The sequence below is a fragment of the Ambystoma mexicanum genome, chromosome 4q, assembly GCF_040938575.1.
Source record: "Ambystoma mexicanum isolate Mex_15411 chromosome 4q, UKY_AmexF1_1, whole genome shotgun sequence".
NCBI lineage: Eukaryota > Metazoa > Chordata > Amphibia > Caudata > Ambystomatidae > Ambystoma > Ambystoma mexicanum.
In genome coordinates, this window is record NC_090928.1 from 1,069,353,116 (window position 1) to 1,069,373,966 (window position 20,851).

General features: G+C 45.3%; 1 protein-coding gene across 1 annotated transcript in view; it reads left to right on the plus strand.

Annotated features, from left to right (window-relative positions):
* Positions 1-20,851, plus strand: part of LOC138468183 (calpain-2 catalytic subunit-like) — a 341,453-nt gene that overhangs the window by 239,332 nt on the left and 81,270 nt on the right. Inside the window, exons 9-13 of the mRNA XM_069608634.1 lie at positions 794-954; positions 5,497-5,666; positions 6,564-6,575; positions 10,423-10,634; positions 15,292-15,328. Of these exons, the coding sequence (XP_069464735.1) occupies positions 794-954; positions 5,497-5,666; positions 6,564-6,575; positions 10,423-10,634; positions 15,292-15,328 (592 nt within the window). The remainder of the gene's footprint in view (positions 1-793; positions 955-5,496; positions 5,667-6,563; positions 6,576-10,422; positions 10,635-15,291; positions 15,329-20,851) is intronic.

Sequence of the window (20,851 nt, forward strand, 5' to 3'; positions counted from 1 at the left end):
CTCTACCCTTTGCTCTCGTCCCTATGTCGGTCGCTCTGCTCCAGTAGGTTCGCCTTTGCCCCAGACATTCTGCTCCTTTTCATGTTCCACCTTGCTCCGAGTGTCTCTATGTTCCGCCTTTTATCTGTGTGGGCATAGCTAATGGTTATCAGATATATGGATTTAGAGTCAAGTGCCTGACTTTGTCTGACCCAATTAGAGAGATTTAAGGGTTAGCCTCTTTACTCTGTCGCTCTCTTCCTCGGCCCAGTGTTTGTTTAGAAAAGGGGCATGGAGTCGTTGGGACATTGAAGGATCCTATAAAATAGGATGAGTCATGGGTATGGGAAAGGGGGAACACACTGCGTCTCCCCTTCAGTTGTCTCACTCAAACCAACACCCCAAAGACCTCTCACCCAGGTGATCCTCCTGCACTGGTCCACCCCAGGGTCTGGATCCAAAGGTGATGGTCATGCCCTGGCCACCTGAGAGAGAGAGAGATCCCTGGGGACTAGTAAGTGAGACACCCTTTGGTTTCTCGCAGTGGTCAGAAAAAAGTTGGACACATGTGAAGTCTGCAAAGGCAACGCTTGTCCCATAAATTGTCCATACACATCCTTTGTAATATAACAGTGTCAAAAAGGCTTCCACAGTATTCACTGTGCTTTCAGAAATTCCCCAAAATGCATTGTTTACGTGTCTCTACATGGGGACCTAACTTCGGTAAAAAATGTCTTTGTACGCCATGGTTTGACCATAATGGCATCTGAAAGACGTGCCAAGTTGAGGATAACCATTCCTTTGCTTTTACCAGGATGTCCTTCACTGATTTCTTGAGAAACTACTCCCGGCTGGAGATCTGCAACCTAACGCCGGATACCTTGGCCAGTGACAAATACAAGAAGTGGAGCCAAACCAAGTTTGATGGGGCCTGGCGACGAGGCTCGACTGCCGGCGGCTGCAGGAATTACCCAAGTAAGGTTGTGTTTTACTGTGGCAGTGAAGCATTAGTGTTTGCAAGCACTACGTTTTCAGTTCACTAAACCTTTAACAGTTAAAGGCCTTTTGTGATTTAATTTGAAGTGAAGAGCATACACCGTGTTTGTCTGCAAAGGGTCTTTTTGTATTAATTAGTGTGTGAATTGAAACGTTTCATGTGCATTTAAAGCCCCCTGATGTGATTTTCATCAATGTTACTGAGACCTATGCTTCTCAGCAGTTGCACTCTTCAGGTCTTAAGGTTCAGGGATTGTTTGTTACATGTTTCAAATTTCCCCAAAAGCAAATGGGCATCAACAATTCTCAATTTCAAAATGGACTGTTGAGAGTTTGTGTTGGTCTCCAACCTACGCTCTCCTGATACTTTGGAAAACTTCCACAATCCCCCACCACTGGCTATAAACGAGCTAAGGCTGATGGGAGCTGTAGTCCAAAACATCTGGAGAACCAAAGGTAGCAGACCATGTTATAATGTCTCATATGCAGCCCCTTTTCACGATGGGGAAGAATGTAGTTGGGGTGTCATCTGGCATCTGACGAAGGCTCTCATGTACAATTAATTTTATTACATTTGTTATCTTAACAGGGTTGAACAGTAATAGCCAAAACTGCAGTTCGAACAATCATTGCCTATGATACCTGGATTAGCGGGTTTATTTAGGACACATATAATGTGTAAGTAGCCCACTTTCTTGGCCTCACCTCCCTCTCTATTTTCTTCAAGACATGATCAGGATTGTAACACAAGAAGACCAGGTCAGTGATTATATTTGGGAATGCTAGGAAAATCCTTTTTGATGTAAATTTCTATGAATTTAGTAAAAAGTTATATACCTCCAATTACAAACAGTTAAACATATATTAGCACATCCAACACTTTATACAGTTAGTGAAATCAGAAAATAATTCACCTAGAACACTTATTACAATTCTATGTATACACCACAATTACGGTTGGTGAACAATCGCACAATTACAAAATCCAAGATAGATTGAAAATATACCACAGATCCCATATGTGAAGGAAATCGCAACATGCGAGCAGCAAGTGCATAGAAAGCATTTGATATTCTGATGTGGCCCACAGCATTTCATGTGGTTTATACTTTGCCATGATACTCGGACCCAAATCTACCCAGGTCTAGCAGGTTTCAATCCCTCAGGTACTATGGGATCTTCCTCAGGGTCAAAATACACTTTCTGGTTGAGTAAACCAACAAAGTCCTAAGAGGTTATGATATGATATATTTTATTTGTATCGCGCTCATACACAAGTGTTTCAGAGTGCGATGAGGCAAGAGAGGGGAACTAGGGAGGACAACACAATGATCTTACTAGGCCCAGTGACATTGAGACCGTGCAGGAGAGAGGGAAGGGGGGCGGGGGGAGTGCAAGGGAGAGGGAGGAGTGGGGGATAAAATGAAAAATGGTAGTGCAGCCAGCACCAGCAAGGTGGCAAGTGCAAGGTTAAAGTGCAGACAAGGGGTGTCTGGTTAGTGCAGGTAAGGGGACTGTAGGGTTACAGATTCAGACCCAAGTGCCAGGGCTTCCAGGAGGCAGTGCGGGTGTGTGGCTGGATGGGAATGGACCTGGGCCTGAAAATAAGAGGGTAACCAGGTGCCCAGTGCCGAAGCAGACAGATCAGCTAGGGAGAGGGAGAGCAAAGGCAGAAGCAAAGAGGAAGGTCTTGAGGTACTTCCAGAACCAGAGATGGTTCTCAAGTTTCAGGGAGGTAGGGAGGCTGTTCCAGAGGGAGGCCCCAGCCGAGGAAAGAGATCTGCCCCCTACTCGTTGCTTGGAGAAGCGACTGACCCCGAGGGAGTTGGAGGTGGAGGAGCAAAGAGCCCAAGTAGGAAGGGATTTACGTAGGGCGAGTTGAAGGTATTGTGTATGCAGGCCCCAGAAATCCTGGTGGACAATGCAAAGGGTCCTGAATTTAATCCTTGCAGCCACTGGGAGCCAATTGAGAGATTTCAGGGCTGGTGAGATACGATCCCAGGGCTTGAGGCCAAGGACATGTCTCGCAGTCCTGTTCTGGATGAGTTGCAGAGGGCGGAGAGTAGAAGCAGGCAGATTTAGAAAGGGGCTGTTGCAGTAGTCAAAAACAAAATTGATGAATTATGATATATGTGTTTCTGTTATTGAAGAATGTATTTTCCATGATATAGATTTATTTTTAAATGTATTGTTGAAAATTGTATTTAAATGAAATTATTTGTAAAGGTGTATTACACCAAAAACTAATTTTTAAATAAAAAAAAATAAATGGTCCTGCCTATAGAAAACCAGAGCTCTAGAGACTGTGAGCTTCTGGGAGAAGGAGAGGAAAGGAAGAATACACCTGAGGAGGTGCAGTTGGTAGTTTGATTTCTTAGAGACGTCAGAGATGTGAGGAGACAATGAGAGTGTAGAGTCGAAGATGATCCAGAGGTTCTTGGCCTCACATATGGGAGCAGGAAGAGGGCCGAGGGAGGCCGGCCAGAGAGTGAGAGGAAAGGAGGTTGCAGGTGTGCTGAGGAGGAGAATCTGTCTTACTGACATTAAGGCAGAGATTGTTGGCTGCACACCACTCCTGGATAGCAGACCCAGTCAGAGATGAGAGAAGGAGAAGAAGTTGTTTAAATATGAATTCTGGGGATTTGTCATCTGGTGGTAAATGTGAAAACAAAATCTGATTTCACTAACTTTATAAAGTGTTGCATTTATGAATGTAGATTTGTTTCTTTGTTAGTCAATTTGAGGTATATTATTTGTTACTGAATTCATAGGAATTTACACCAAAGGTTTTTCCTACCATTCCTAAATGCATAATCGCTGGCTGTGGTTCCTGTTTACATTTCGTTGGCGGCCCACACACAAGCATTGGGGCTTCCCTCTGTTGGTTCATTTTGCAGGATTGTAATGACACTTAAACATCCAGTGATGCTGCTGGGTGGGATAGGGTCTCCAGTGACTGGACTACTCCCACCCTCCTAGTCAGCCCCTCTCCACCTCCTCTCAGACTTCTCATTGGGAGGTTCCCCTAATAAAGCAAGTTTCTTCAACAGTACCTCTCCCAAATCGACCTTCTTGGGCACCATAGTTCGAGGGCCTCATCACAGTACCAACACATTCTTAAAATGCATTACTACATGAGGACAAAGCTTTTCCTGGTGCCAATAAGGTTGCATATTCGCACTAGGGAAAATCTTGCATGGACAGAAGAAATCCTTTTTCCACTAGGGCAGAATGCTGTGCAAAATGCCACTTAAGGGCACAGTTTCTGTAACACAGCACCTGTTCTCCAGTATACCCACCGTTTTGCGTCTCCCGCGCAGCATCAGGAACGTGCCCTCGGATGTCACAGATGAGTCGGTGTACCTTGGTGGCACGGGCGGTATGGCAGCGGTCCGCCCTATTCCTACTGGAGTATTCTGATGTCTGTGGCACAATTTACCACGCCTGTGGATAAGGGTTCTTTTTAATATATAAGGTCATAGTTTTTGGTGCATTAAAATCCGTGCATTTTAATAATGCACAAGTCTGTTAACAAAGTGCTGGTGCAGAAATAATTTAAAAACCTATCCGTGGCTTGCAGCTTTTAGACCGGTAAGTGCTGGAGTATTGCATATTATATGACAATCTAACGGACTGGGTGGTTCTTTACCATTGCTGGCATTGGGCTGGATCTTCTGGAATCCTGAACTTAACCTCTCCTCGCCTCCGGCTCCACTACCCGTGGATATCCATTGGCACTCTACATTGATCTTTGAATGCTCGGATTGTTTGGTTATCCTGCGGTGCGTTCGGTTAAGACTTTGCTGCGCAGCGCCGGATGTGAACCGTGGGGGGTCAGGGGATGAGTAAAATCCCCCGTGCTGGGATCCCCGAGTAAAAGAAATCTATATCCAGCACTGGCCTTTACCAAAAGGACAGAGGGGGATGTAGGGTGGGGCCTAGACATTGAAAGCCTTAGAGCCATGGGAAGTCAGCAGCACGGGATGCCAGCCACGTGGGCGATCTCTGCACATTAGAAAGGGAAGGAATGGACACGGAACAGTTTTCACATCGATTAGTGGGGCTCTCCCAGATGAAGTGTCTGCTAGGGCAACGTGCCAGTCAGTGGCCATGATGGTGACCGATCAAAAGTCATGTTTGAACAACTTGCATGTTTGACAACGATCTTTAAGGCGCACGTTTAAAAAAATAAATAAAGAAATCCATTCTTCCAGCTTCAGTTGACATCAGGCTGTTTTGCAGGCGTTCAAGGATGTCTAGGTTAATAGAACGCAGGAATTAAATGTTGCTCAACATAGAGAGGGAAAACTCCCAGAACAGCAGAGTCTCCAGCTATTTCCTGAACATGCATTGTGATGTCCAGTGTGATGTTCTACAGTGTGGGTGTGTAACTGAGGCCTTGCTCTGGTTTTCTGCCTTATCCTTGAAGTGCTACTTTGGACCCTGCGGCACTGACATTCCAGCCGCCTTTGGCCTAGTGTCCCGAACTTAAATGCATGTCGCTCTTTTTTGTTCACTCAGACACATTCTGGATGAATCCCCAGTACATGATTAAACTGGACGAAGCGGACGACGACCCCGATGACGATGAAGAAGGCTGCACCTTCATTGTTGGGCTCATTCAGAAGAACAGGAGGGCGCAGAGGAAGATGGGCGAGGACATGCAGACCATCGGGTTTGCCATCTACGAGGTAAGGGACCACATCTCAGGCTGCCGCCTTGCCATTGGCAGGATTTCGGATGCTCAAAGCCTATCAGGAATGCACACGTTAGAAGCCAAAATAATTCCAGAACCCGTCCCCGAATCAATTGCTCCGAAGACCTGAGACTGCTAAAACAATTAAGTCTGGGGATCCATCAGGGGGGTCCATAATCGGTGGATCTATCAACAGTGGATCCATTGGGGATCCATCTGGTGATCCATTGGGTGATCCAATGAGGGATCCATCTGGAATCCATTATCAGGGGACCCACCCGAGGATCCATCGGCATATTGATTTGTGACTTCGCAGGGAAGTAGTCCATGTTATCCAGTAATGGTTAGTGTGGGAGCGCTCGGGTAGGGAGCTGGGACCTTGTGCTTCCTTCCTGCTGCTTCCCTGTGAGGTCGACATGTTGGTGTCCCTACTTTTCCCCGCCCTGGGACAGAGGCCCTGCCCCAACCTCCTTGTTCTTGTCCTGCCTCCCCTCCCTCTTACATCTAGGTCCACTCCTTTTCTCAGCAAATCTGTGGACGAGGGTGGGCTGCAACACTGCGAGGATAGCGAGGGGACGCCATGCCCTAATCTGCTACTTACCCGAGGTAGAGTGGTAGGCGTCCCCAATTGCCCCTTCTTTGGTTTCTGGGAGGCACGGAAATCTGCTTTAGTTTGCGGCCCCATTTGTGAACCAAGTTACAGCAGTTTAACGCAAATTCTGTTTCCCAACCGCTTCTTTTACGATTGTGTAAACTGTTGGCAGGGCTTCGGCTAGCATCTGTGTCATAATCAAGAATAGAAAAAAAGGCGTGTATTCAGTCTGAATTCATAGTGTTTGTTCCACACAAAATGAGCATTAAAATATTTCTTCTTTTCTTTTTCTACTTTCAGGTTCCTGCGCAGGTATGGAGTCTTTCTGTTCAGTTGTATGAATGTATGTGGTCCGAAATATCCATGCAATAGCACTCAAAGTACGTCTAACCAGTCCCTCACCGGCTGTTTATGTAGTGAGGGAATAATTATATAATTGATATGATATGATATGGTATTTGTAACGCGCCTATACACAAGTGTTTCAAGGCGCGACGAGGCAGGGAGGGGGGTACAAGGGGAGACAGAAAACGATCCTACTAGGCCAGGTGTCATTCAGATCGCGCAAGTGCAGGGGTAGGGGAGGGGAAAAGTGCAAGGGGAAGGGGAGGGGGGGAAGTGCAGTACAAGGTAAGAGGCGTACGTAATAAATAAATAGGGCCAGCTGGTGGCAAGTGTGAGGTAAGTGCAGAACAAGTGCTGGGGGAGGGGGGGCTGTAGGGATACAGAGACAGACCCGCAGTGCAAGGGGTTCCAGGGCATCAGTGCAAGTGGAGAGTGGCAGGGCCCAGGACCGAGGCCGTTTAGAGTGGTCCAATTGCAGGATCAGTGCAGCTTCAGTGAAAAATTAATTAGCCGCTCAGCAGGGGAGAGGGAGAGGGAAAGCAGAAGCAAAGAGGAAGGTTTTGAGGTGCTTCCGGAACCGGAGATGGTTCTCCTCAAGTTTCAGGGAGGCAGGAAGGCTGTTCCAGAGGGAGGCCCCTGCCGCGGAGAGAGATCTACCCCCAGCTCGTTGCTTCGAGAAGCGGCTACAATTAGAATTGTTATTTTATAACCTGCTCAATAACAGAGATGGGGGTTCTAAGCATGGAATCGGGGTTCGAACCAGTTGCGCTGAGTTGTCTTGCTTCCAAGAAAAAATGTGTTGCCCCTGAGCTATCCTTCCCTCACCAAGGACTATTAACCTGAGCGCTTTTCATACACTCTGGGAACATTACACTTGCCTCATGACTGTGCATCCATCTGATAAAGGGGTGCTGCATATTGCCATGAGTTCTGCTCAGTATGGCGGGCAAGATGCATCAAATTCGGCCAGATGTACCATTCGATCAATTAAAATCGATCATATTGGGTAATTCCTCAAATCACATACACCTCTGAATGAATTATACAGAGAGGAAGTGCAGAGAGGAACTGCAGAATCTACATTTTTATGTTGCAGTAATACCAGCCTGTCGCCCACCTGAGAGGGAGGATACTTTCTTTCAACATTCACCTAAATAAATAAGTATATCTCTAAACAATGCTCTGGGCAATCTATACAAAATTGGCCTAAATTATAAAATGGATTAGAACTTTTGTATAGAGCAAAATACTTCTAATAATGTCTCAGTTCATGTGAGATAAACTATTCTGCGGACGCCACGATGTGCCTTACAGTTGGGAGCAATAGTGGACACAGGAAGAGTCGATATTTACTCTGCCACCTTAGTCGCAAGTTGGGTATCGTCTTCTGTCCCAGATCAAGAGGTTTATGTGTCTTAGTGTGGACTAGGAGTTTGAGAAATGAACGGCTGTAAGGAACAGTCACTTTCAGTGGTGAAGGGTGAGCGGACTAATCTACGGTCTGAAAGATTAACAAACACTGACGATAGCACCAAACATTGTGTTACCATACAATATCAAAACCTGGAAATGCAGTGTCACTCTTGGTAGAAACTCCTTATTGGAAAACTGCTTCTAATCGTCAGTTGTAGGACAAAAACATGCACCCCTTTTTTAGGATGCAGGTGCCTGAGGATAAACTCTGAACAAGAGGCCTCGTGTTTGGTAACCAGTAGCTTCTGTTGGCTGTGTATATAGTAGGAAGATAATTTGTATGGCGGCATATACTAGTTTAATTGATCTCACACCAGTAGGATATTCTAGGTGTGTAGCACCTCAAATCAAACAAACCCATACTCCCCTTTTGCCAGCAAGATCAGAGATTGAGTCAGATCTCCTGTACAGCGCTTCTTTTCACAAGTACTTAATATTCTGGGCTTGTATTAGTCATGAATTGCTGTGCATATGCAGCAGTCTTGCGTAGCCCGGATGATGACTAAACCATTTACTCTAGCCCAGAGAGGTCCTACCTTGATATGCACTGGGAGCTGGCTCTCCTGTATGATGTCTGTTACTTTGAGTTATGTAACCCGGGTCTTCTGGCTTCTGACAGCAAGCTGCAGGCTGGTCTCATACGCCAACACTCCCTCATTGAGGGATGCAACCATCCAGTGCCCATGTCAAACCACTGGGGGAGGTTTCTTTCTACAGCTGTGAGGAATGAAGCACAGCCGCTCTGATACCGGAGTGTGGTGGTGGCTGTGCAGCAGTGGCTGCGCAGCAACAGCAGGATGTGCCACAGCCTTTGTCACCCTGGTTGCAGTGGAAGACCCTGCTGTCATGGAGATTAGAGGTTCCGGATGACTGGGAATCAGTCCTAGAAACGATCGTCCACATCATACAGTATTCAGAGTGGATGACCATGAGGGGGGGCAGCAGGTAAGAATAGAAATCGCAAGTATGTCCCCAAAAATCCAGGGAGCCTCAAGGGGCGATTAATGGCTTCGGTGAAACACTGGCCACCAGAGTGGGGTCCGAGTGTTGTAACTAAAATAAATATCTAGTAGGCAGAATAGGATGGGTCTTTCTTGTGGGTAAACAAGAGCCTAAGGGGATCCGAACAGACCTCTGACCATAAGTCTGCTTCTCTTTCCCTCAGCTGCCACTTTTTCTAACATGCCTTCCCCAGAAAACTCTACAACTAGCAGCCATTTTGTGAATTGTAGTAACCACTTGACCAATGACCTCACACCAAGGAAACTAATATGGCTTCCCCATTACTTTCACTCTACTTGTTAGGTCTGTAATATAGATATGTATAGCTAAAATACAATATTTATTAATTATTTGGTTGATTGTGACTTGGAGACCCTTGGGTGTTGCTGTGAGCTTTCCCATAGATGCCCAGAGAACTTAGCAATTGATGGTAATACGGCAATGCCAAAGGAGGAGGTGGTCAAAGCAACTACGACACATTGGTTGATCTACAGAGGAATCTCTTACTTGATGAAACGCCATGACGGGGGGGACCTTTAATTGCTAGATAAAATAACACATACCGGCGCAGAGGCAACCGGTATGTCTCATTGATGAGGGTCATACACAACCTTTATTTATTTTTTATCATATTATTTCGTTCTAATTGCATTTTTAGTGGTTTGTTTTTCTCGTTTGGTTTTATACTTGCTTGTCTATTGCATTTGTTACCTGTTTGGCTGTGTCTGTTTTTTACCATGTCTCTATTTGTGTGCTTGCTTACAGCACCAGTTTACCTCTGGAACTAAGGCACTCTATACATGCATAAATAAATCAATTTTAAAAACTTGGAGCTAAATGAAAATGAATGAATGTTGAGAGGATGGAAGGACTTCACCAAAATTGGGGCAAATCCCTCATGTTGGTTTGGAGCATATCCCAGATGAAAACCAGGATCAATATCATGAACCAGCACTATTTATTCTCCAATACCTGCTGCTCTGTGAATGGCTGTTTGAACCTCAATCATGAGAATAGTCCAAAGGGCAATATGGCCGCCATTCATCAGGACAGCACGCACATCTTGGCCGACTTACTGACCAGTGTCTTGTTTTGGAGTTGCTGCATGAGGGAGGTGGTGTGAAATTGTTTGATGCAGTGGATTTTGGATTTGTTCATTCTGTTGTTGATTGTCCTTTCCTCTAGCTTGGCATGGAGGTGTTTGGCTAATTTCCTTCTTAGACCCGAGGACACAACTGCCATGAACTATCCCATACAAATAAACTGTGTACCACCGTTAATCACATTGATTGATGGCTAAAATAGAATCTCTTTTTTTTTCTCTCCCAACAAAATTAAGCTTTCCGGGCAGACCAACACCCACCTGAGCAGAGATTTCTTTGTGAAGACCAAAGCAGCCGATCGATCAGACACCTTTATCAACCTACGAGAAGTTCTAAACCGCTTCCGGCTCCCACCAGGAGAATACATTATCGTTCCCTCCACCTTTGAGCCCAACAAGACTGGAGAGTTCTGTCTCCGGGTCTTCTCTGAAAAAAATGCAGAGGCACAGTAAGCAGCCAGCTAGCTTTTCTTTTATTTTCTTTTCTTCTTTTATTTTTTCTTGCAATCAAACATAGCAAAAAGTAAACACATTGAAATGAACAGAGGAACGAAAAAAACAAAGTTAGCTCTGTTTTCTCCATTGATCTTCCCAGTAGTCCACTTGTCTTTGTTAGGTAAGAATTGGTGCAGTTCAACTGGTGTTGGACTACACAAGACTTATCTCTTTGTATTACGTAACCCACCTTTTTAATATAGGCCTGTACTGCACACGTTGGTAGTGTGAGTGAGCAGCAAGGTCGTAAGAGGGATAATGTGAGCTGTAGAGCTGTAAAATTAAATGAGTAAATAGTTATTCAAGTAAACACTTAGTTATATAATACAATATTTATTTATACAGAAAGATATTTAAAGCATTCTTTAAAAAGCAGTAATTAGCTGTAACATTAATCCCAAGTGAGGATTCAATACAAAAAAGTAAACAATAAAGCAGGTGAGTAATTCATTCATATGTTACACGTGTTCCAACACCCAGAGGTCAGTATAACATCTATATTGGTATCACCTTTGCAATATTGAGTTGTTCAAGGAAGGAAAGGTTAGGGTTCGATCAGAACAGACTGATAGGTTATAAGAACAGTTAGACTGCCTACTTCCCTTTGGGAGAATCTATTATCCCAGCATTAAAGTGTTCAACATTTAAAACCTGTAAGGGAACAAGCACTGTCAAAGACAATAGGTTCAGAAGGAGGCCTTGAGCCAGGACAGCTGAAGTCAATGGACAAAGTCAAAGTTCTGAAGCTCTTCTTAGAAAAATGTTCTTAAATAGTGTTCAAAAGAGAAATCCCAGAAACTCAAGAGGAGTCACCTTTAGAAAGCACAGGCTGTAAGACCAATGCAGGTAAGCTGAGGTCAACTTAGTGTAGGGTTAAATCGCACTCCCAAAGATAGGAAGCACCCCAAATGGCAAAAGGCTAATGTACCCCAAGCCCCACAGTAACTTTTGAAATGAAGAATGTGTACCAGCTGGATGCCTTCTGGTTGCAGTGCAGCAGACCCTTGTTCCTGGTCCTTGGTCGTGGTGATGAAAGGGAGGATGTCTGGCGGGCTCCTGCAGCAGCACTCGAGAGAGTGACTCAGCAGCAATAGATATCCACCAACTTCAGTGGCTCGTTTTTCTTAGCGCCAATGAAGAACAAAAAGCTCTGGTTGGAAGCCCCTTGATCCCTCGGTTCTGAACACTGGTGAGGGAACGCTGGATGTAGATTTGCTTCTGTAGGGTCCTCTGGATGTCCACAAAAATTTGGCAGATTTGGACTTCGGAAGACAATGCACTCACAGGTGGTTGAGGTACCCCAGATATTGGGCTTCTGCAGCCTTGGAAAGTCGAGCAAGTCGGGGGTTGTGCCAAAATAGAGATTGTCTCGAGGCTAGTTGGTCCCCCCAGCCTAACGAAGGCAGTCGTCCTTTACGCGTCTTCCCTGTCAATTTGAAAATGGAGGCACCACAGCTGCAGGGCTTCACTGGGCACATTGCAGTACAGGAGGGTGCTTCTGGCGTCTTCTCTTTTGCTTTGGATGGGGTCTTCCAGTGGTAGACTTTGCTCTTAGTCCAAAAAACCCCACTTTTTATGCAAGTTCCCTTTAATTCACATCCCTAGGTTGTCGATCACACAGCAAGGTGGCTGTCCTGCAGGACAACCAGCCAGCCAATTGAAACCGGTTTCACTCAGGCACACCTAGAGACAAAGGACAGGGAAGTTTCGGGACCCTCTGTCACTTCCTGCCTTTCCAGACACACTGGAGCCTGGTGGGCTTCAGGGCTGAACCCGCCCAAGGCAAAACACACAAGGGACTCAAACCCGATGCAAACAGAGGAAAAGCCCAGAAGAAACTAACAAGAAATGGCAAAAAAATAAGACTGGGACATTTTGAGAAAATGTTCACACTTGGGTGCAGCACTCCAGCTGAAGTATCAGCCTGCACAGTCACTAGGTAGTAAAAAAGAAGCCACTGCCACCAGCTATCCAAGTGAGTTAGTGTAACAAAACGTTTCATGAGGAATGGGTTAAAGGAGTTACTATGTAACACCCCAGCACTCAATTTAGGGTGGTGTGTGCTAGACCCATAAAGTAAAGGTAAGTAAGATAGGGGTCATCTTACTATAGTTGGGAACAGTAGTTCACCGAAGAACATGTAGTTAAACATTAAGAGAAGTCCAAGGGACTCTCAGTGGCACTGCACAAAAGTTGCTGTGTGTCACAATGCAAAAGCAGGTGCCTATGGAGTTTACCAGTCTCCATAAAATGGTAACCGTAAAGAACACAGAAAATCATTGTCAGGAAAACATATGAGTGAGTGAAAAATTCCCACTCACTGTGGAGTAAAAATTAAAAAGCCCTGAGTCCAGCAAAAGAGCTGGGGGTCTCTAAGGTTAAAGGGAATTGGCACATACATGAAAATTCTCCCTAATAGTCTTCCCACCCTCCCACTCTAAATACAGCCCTAGCCCTATTCACACTTCTATTTATATTTGTATAGATATGCATAGACCTTCAGTGCTGCAGAAGAGTCCACTTGATGCACTGTAAACCCTGGTTTTCTGGCCCTGGCCCAGGTGTGCACACTGGCCAGCAATGGCTCACACTGGAACCACCCCACCTACAGTTCCGGCCCTGATAGTATCATCATTTTGACCATTCCCAGCTCCATTTCCTTTGATGAATCAGTATTTTTCCATACTTTGATTCAAACCTCCCGATTACCTTTCACTACCGACCGAAACACCCTGTGCACCCTCTGATCTTCTGTGAAATAGCCGCATCAGCACGGTTATGCTCGAGTTGGATCTGTATTAAACACAGACCAAGGTCAAGTACTATAGAGTCTTCCTATCTGGTTTTGTCCATTAGCAAACGAATCCTGTCAAGAATTCAAGGGAATTTAAATTGTTCGCTCTGAATGTAGTTGTCCCTAATGGCAGTGGGAAGTCTATAAATGCGCCACATTTCATAATGTCATTCCTTCATGATGGAACATAGCTTTTGGACTTCATAATGAAAGCAGGTAGGGTAATACTATTCAAGGCCTTTACATTTACCCGTCACTATGGAAACCCACGGCTATGATTTTACATCATCGACTTATGCATCACTTCCAACCCTCCCTTCAGTTTTATGGTCGGTCTTTCTAACTAACATAAATGGTATGTTTTTCCCCTTACACATTTTTACATGTCTAGTTATGATTATCATGCAAGTGTCGTACATCATCGTTTTCATCTAATCAGACAAAGGTGTTTGGTCATACCACACACAGCAGAGCGCAACAGCCTCATGTCATCGGAATTGGATTTCTGCATGCAACATAGTTAAAATTCATGTTACGAGTTTATCAATGTGGTTGTAGAGGTAGTGATGCTTTGGTACGCTCCTGGTCCTCCCTGGATCAGATACCTCCTGCTGGCAAGTGTATCATACAGGATTTGCCATGTACGCTATTGTCTTTTGGTATTGCAGTGCCCAGACACGGTATTGGTTGAACTGCTCTCCAGTGCCATAGCAGCAGTGAGCAGGCCTTGCTAGCAGGAATCTGGTCACCACTTGCCTTGTGAGCAGGCCTTGCTAGCAGGAATCTGGTCACCACTTGCCTTGTGAGCAGGCCTTCCTAGCAGGAATCTGGTCACCACTTGCCTTGTGAGCAGGCCTTGCTAGCAGGAATCTGGTCACCACTTGCCTTGTGAGCAGGCCTTGCTAGCAGGAATCTGGTCATTACTTGTCTTGTGAGCAGGCCTTCCTAGCAGGAATCTGGTCATTACTTGTCTTCTGAGCAGGCCTTGCTAGCAGGAATCTGGTCATTACTTGTCTTGTGGTAGGTGGTAATCCTCCAGTTAATGCCTTGATTGGCACTTGTTCCCGTACAGCAGTATGTCCATGCCACATTGTGCTGTAACAGACACACTCACCTGAATAGACAGCTACAAACATCCATCCACCCACCCACTCACGCCTCCGCCACTACTCCCTCTACCAAATCCTCACCACCCAGGTACTGCATGCCTCTTCTACCTCGCTACTGTTTCCACTCCTCTTCTCCTACTTCAACTCCGCACCCACTTCACCAACCTCTTCTGTCCCCCGCCTCACACCAACCCGAAGTGCACCTTCCCACTCCACCTCCACACAATTGCTCACCACCCAAGAGATACAGGAAAGAGGAAGTCACATCGGCCTTAGTTGTGATTGCACGCTCTAAGTCATAGATGCTGCAGATCTGACCAGCCATGTTTCTCTGAAGGCTTTTAAACCCCTCCCATGCTAATGGCAAAACACACACTAATCAGGCTCCCAGGTGTGGCTGCATGCCACAAAGCCTGACCACCCTGAGCCTGCATGCCAAGCTCCCTCTGCACTCTATTACTGGGGAAGCGCCAATGCTGCTCCCTGCCTTAGTCTCGAACGGGAAGTTGTCTGAGGGCAGATCTTCGAGTCCACCAAGACAGCTGTCATCCCTAAGAGGTCATGTAAATGCCACATTTTACCAATGACACCAAAGTTAACTTTCATGTGCAGATTTAAGGCTCTGTTCCAGCATTTGGAATTGTGGATGTCTTGTTTGAGGCCAGACTCCTTTGTCACTTAACTGATTCCGGTTTTTCTCGCCTGCAGGATTGTGGATGATGAGCCAGAAGCCAACATTGAAGTGGTAAGAAAACATTTGGTTTGTCTTGTGAATAACATTGTCAACAAACTTAAATTGGGGAAATAGTCAATGGGACTACAGAAATGGGACTTTTCCAGGGCTTTTTTTTTTAACCAAAGAACAAAAATAGCATTCAGAAATAACATGGTGGTGGCGTTTGTCAACCAGGTGATTCTTAACCCTGGTTTGCCTTTGCTGCGGCAGTGCAGCACTGCTACGCCACAGGCCACCCCACTGTACCATTAAAGGAACACCAGCTCCTCTAAATCCTCTAATGTTGCCCTAAAACCTTGTTTGGTTGTAAACAGGGCACAGCACGCATGTTTTATGCTGGAGTCCCCTTTACACAGTCCTTGCTAGCCCTTGAAAGCCATGCTTACTATATTGTTGGTGAGTCATTGGCCTATGAGCAATTATTCTATTGTTAATTCGTTTGAAGTTTTATAGTGTGCCAAATTGCACTACAACTGCTTTAAAGCGTGGGGATGGGTACCAGGGAAAGGGTGGGTGGTACAAGTACAAAGTGGAGAGAGGGCATTTCTAAACATGGAGCATGGAGCATGGGGGGCAAGTTCCCAGGTTCCCACAGTAATACTGGGTGAAAAACTGTACACTTTAATAGTGGAAGTGGTGGAATAGTAGATAATGTTGAGAAACTGGGTTGGGGCAGCGGGGTCCCTGGCCAGCCAAGGGAAGAGGTCCAGGTGTGCAATTAAGGGCTGATGGAGTGAATGAATAGATTCCCTCTCCGCCAGGAGTTCTGCGGCCTCGTCAACTCGTGGCATGAGCCAGGCTGAGAAGAAAGTAGATATTCGTTCTGGCTAAGAACACTATTCGTGGGGGCGATGGGGTCAAAGGAAAAGAGGCCATGGAGTGATGGAGGAGAAAGGGGCAACTGTTAACACACTCCGCTTACATAACAAGTCGTCTTTATACAAAGCCCATCATCTCCAACTGGGTGGGGGGAGGGGCGGTTAGCAAAACTGTGACGAGGAAGAGTAGGACCCCAAATGAGGATTACCATGCAGTAATCTGGGCACTACTCCTTTCCCCCTAACCCGCTTCCCAATGAGTCCTTATTCAATTGATAACATACCTGGTGGTACAGAAGATAGTTCAATAATGAGTACCCAGTCACGCTAAAGGCAAAACTGAGCATCATTTAATCGCACACAAGAAGAGATGAACATCGTCCACAGCAGAGAGCCATCACGTAGCATTCGGAACTACAAGCCCAGCTTCTAGTGTGGGAGGAACGTATCGAGCAAGCGCGGGGACCAGCAGATATCAGTCTGACCCCTCCGCTGTCCAGGAGGCTGCCAGGCATCTTGCCGAGCGACCCCCGGGCAATGGTAGACCACGCCCCACTGCTGAAGCCTGGGACTGATTTACTACTGAACGCCACATGACATGGTCCAAAGGTCTCACACAACAGGTTCTCGGGTTTACAATTTATTAAACATTTTCACCAAGCGTGTAACATTCATCTGAGACTTGCCCTCCTTTCTAGAAAAGGAATACAACAACCTCTAGCATGGTAAAAGGGTCCAAAAGCAAAGGGAATTGTTTTTTAGTGTTGTGGCTTTCCACCCAGAGGGTGAAGGCTCTCTTCTGAGAACAACATTGCACAAGAATGATTATTGGTCGCAATGTATGTTCTGGAACACCGATAAATGGTGACCTTTTAACTCATGGGAGCAGACTTCTGTTTTGCATGATGTTTTGGAGTGTGTGAATGCAGAGCAAAGAAAAAGAATAAAAGTGAATATTTTCATTTGCGAAGCAAAAAGCACACATGTAGAAGAAGTGTTTTGTAGAATTGATGGTGACTACAATTAGATAGGGCCAGTCTCTCTTCCTACCCCCTCACGCTAGATAAGCCGACCATCAGCGAAACCTATGGGTAGTTATTCTATGACGGTTTAGTTAGATGTGTTGGAGGGCAAGTCAGATGAATGTTACACGTTTGGTGAAAATGTTTATTAACTATGAAATTGTAAACCTGAGATCCTGTTGTGTGATATCAAAGATGGGGGAATTGGCAGGAGTGAACTCCCCTATTAGTCCAAAACCTGTGTTTATGGTCCAAAGGTCACCAAAAGTGCATCAGAGGAAGAAATATATGTTCAGGGCATTGGAAACATGTCATAAACTCACCGCCAGCAACCGGTGGGTGAACAGTCATTTGAACACTGCTCACCTTAGACTGAACATAGAGGAGGGACTAAGAACCAAACTATTAGATATCCGAAGAACATTGGTGTAGCCAAATGGGCCCCAATTAGCCTAGTCCCTTAGGATTTGTAATAGCCAGCGGATCAATAGTCTCCAATCGCACATGGTTCATGGAGATTGACTGAATGGGCTTAAGTGATGCAGGCTAGAGAATTCTCAGTGCGAGCGTTGTTGTATCGTTCGTCAGAAAAAGGGACTGCATCATATGTTGTTTTACTTACAAAATGTAAATGTAAGTTCAATGGAATCCACGCATTCGGAGTTCCTCAACTTCTCTGATCGATGCCAGGTGGCATTGAAGTAAAGAAATTGGCAGTCCCAAATAAAAACTCTCCTTGAAAAAATGCAAAATTTGTAATGGATTTTATTTCTATCGTGCTCATACACAAGTGTTTCAGAGCGCGACAAGGGAAGGGGAACAGGGGAGAACAAAAACAACAATCTTACTAGGCCCAGTGACATTGAGAACGCGCAAGAGCGTGGTAGAGGGGGAGGGGGAGAAGTGCATGGAAGGGGGAACAAAAAGAGTGCGGAGCAAGGAGGGAAAAAACAAAAATAAATAATAATAAATTAATAAATAAAAAGGTAACAAACAGTGGGAGTGCAGCCAGCAAGTGGCAAGTGCTGGGTTTAAGGCAGAAAGCTGGATAGGTCTGATAAGTGCAGAAAGAAAAAAGGGGGGGGGGGCTGTATGGGTACAGATACAGACCCCAGTGCAAGGGGTGGCCCGGAGGCAGTGCGTGAGGATGGCAAGGGGAGCAGGTACCTGGGCCTGGAGGAAAAAGGGTGGCCAGGTGCACGGTGCCGAGGGAGAGTAGAGTCAGCAGGGGAGAGGGGGAAGGCGAAGGCAGAAGCAAAGAGGAAGGTCTTAAGGTGCTTCAGGAACCGGAGCTGGTTCTCCTCAAGTTACACAAGCCGTTTCGTTCTCCCCTTTAACACACCAGGACACACCAGTAACTTTTAGAAACATGAAGAGTGGATTTACTGGACTGTTGATCGACCATTGCTGCTGTACCAGAAGCACCTTGATCAACCCTTGATGTGATCTATCATTTGTAACGTGCCTATACACAAGTGTTTCAAGGCCCCTTGCCTTTTAACTTCAAATCGTCATTTGCAACCATGTCTGTGTCTGCAGAGATTGAGACATCTGACAAAGAGATGTGCTCATTGTGAGTGTCCAGCTGAGGAGTAGAAGTTCTGAAGAATCCATGGGTGTCGGGGCACCCAGTTCCATTGCGGAGGAGCTAAGATGGCCATTTCCGGGTTCCTGATCCTAGGGAAAACCCTGGCCTGCAACCAGAAGGGGTAAATGCAGATGGACGGAAGGGATTTCACTCAATTGTGCCCATTCCCTGTGTCGGAGAACCTTTTATTCTGTAGCGGTAACATGGATTTTGGACTTCCGTCCTGCATGCAAATGGGTTGTTATCCAGAGACCTGGATCCGAGACATATTTTCCAAAATAATTTAGTCTGTAGGAAGTATTCCACCAACTATTGAGGGATCCTGCTGGGATTGTCCCCCCTGATATTCTACGTTCCTGGAAACTAAGATGCCTGTGTTGACAACATGTATGTACTTTTCCACTCAAGTCTTGGGCAGCCGCTGCCACAGAACAAGATCTTGTAGCCACGAAGCAGTAGGAGTTTCTAGTGAGCTGGAACAGTGGGTATGTGAAATAGCGCATCTGCTTGGTCCATGGAGGTCTTGAACTCAACCCCAACAAGGCATTCGGAGTAATGGCCTGTAAGGCTTTCACCCACGTGCTGTTGACCTGATTGTTCACTGAGCAGAATGCCCCGAAGGTTACAGTAACCAACACGTTGTGGGGGAAACACCTTTTTTCAGAACATTTATAATCCATCTCTTATCCAGATTTCTTGAATAGCTCCTTGAAGGGATGCGTTATTAGTTGGGTGTTTGGACCATACATTGGTGAGGACACCCGATTATTCAGGCATTGAAATTGAATTCAGTAGAATATCCACCCTGCCCCACTTCTTACACCAAGCGTCTGAATCTGCCTTATCCCATGCGCGCCAGAAGCGCAAAGGCGATTAACCATTGGAAGGTATAATGTCTTGCACCATTGATTCATCTCACATTTAATTTTTAGATCTGTTGTATAATTATTGTATTAGGTGGTGGCTCTATGTAAAAGGTAACTGTTTATGCCATTACAATGCTTTTCAGGGAGAACTATCCACGAGGGTCTTTTATTTAATGTGCATACCCCCAAACATGCTATTGAATGTCTGCCATCTTTCTCTGTTCTGGTAGCTGCACAGGCCGCTGCCAACCAAGAACTTCAGAAGAGCTGTTCTACATACACATGTAGCAAGACGTACCATTGAAGCTCTGCCAGTTATCTGTGCTGGTGGATCTCAAAGCCACTGCCAGCCTGACCTTAGAGCAGCCTTCCTGTGTCTGAGTGGAGTACGCTATAAAAAACAACTTTAAGATCAAGAAGTAGGCGGATATCCACAGACATTAAAATCCAGAAGGAAGAGTAGTGTAGAACTACACTCTAATGGTGACCCAGCTAACAAACACTTAGAAACAATACTGATATTTAAACAAATTTTAAATAATACATATTTTAAAAAAAACAAAAATCGGTTAACATGATTTAACACACAATATATATACACAATCACAAAGACAATTCAGACAGAATATAAATATAACGAAAAGATCATCAATGTAAATGGATAATGTAAATGAAGTGCAGTAGTGTCTCAGAAATGTAGACTTAAATTAGTTAGGGTCTGTAAACTAAGAACTCCCCAAGTAAGCCATTTTTCAAATGTAATACTTATAAAGATAATACATATACCAATGAAATATTGCAAAGGCAAGTGCTCAACATGTTTCAGTACTAACATCTTTCAATGGGTGAACCTTCCTCAGGGCTGTTGATATGGGTCACACTTTATTCAAGGATTTCCAAAAATTCATTCAAATTCCCTTCAACTTTCATATAAATGGTAGCTGTTTCTTGTCCAAACTTCAGGTTGTTTTCACACTCTGGATACATGTGGTGGGGCTCTCCTCTAAAGGACACGGTATAACAGCCAAATCCTATTGCTGGATGTGCATCTAGTGTGACGGCTAGTCCTTTGTGGTCAAATTCCTAGCCCCACAGGGGGTTCACTGTATGGGGGAAGCTGGAACCTCTAAAGAAAAGTAAAGGCACATGCAAAATGCAAAAGGGCTAAGCGTATCCAAACAATGGTGATATAATAACGCGTAAGGCTTTGAATGATTCAACTGGCCCTTTTCGGGAAG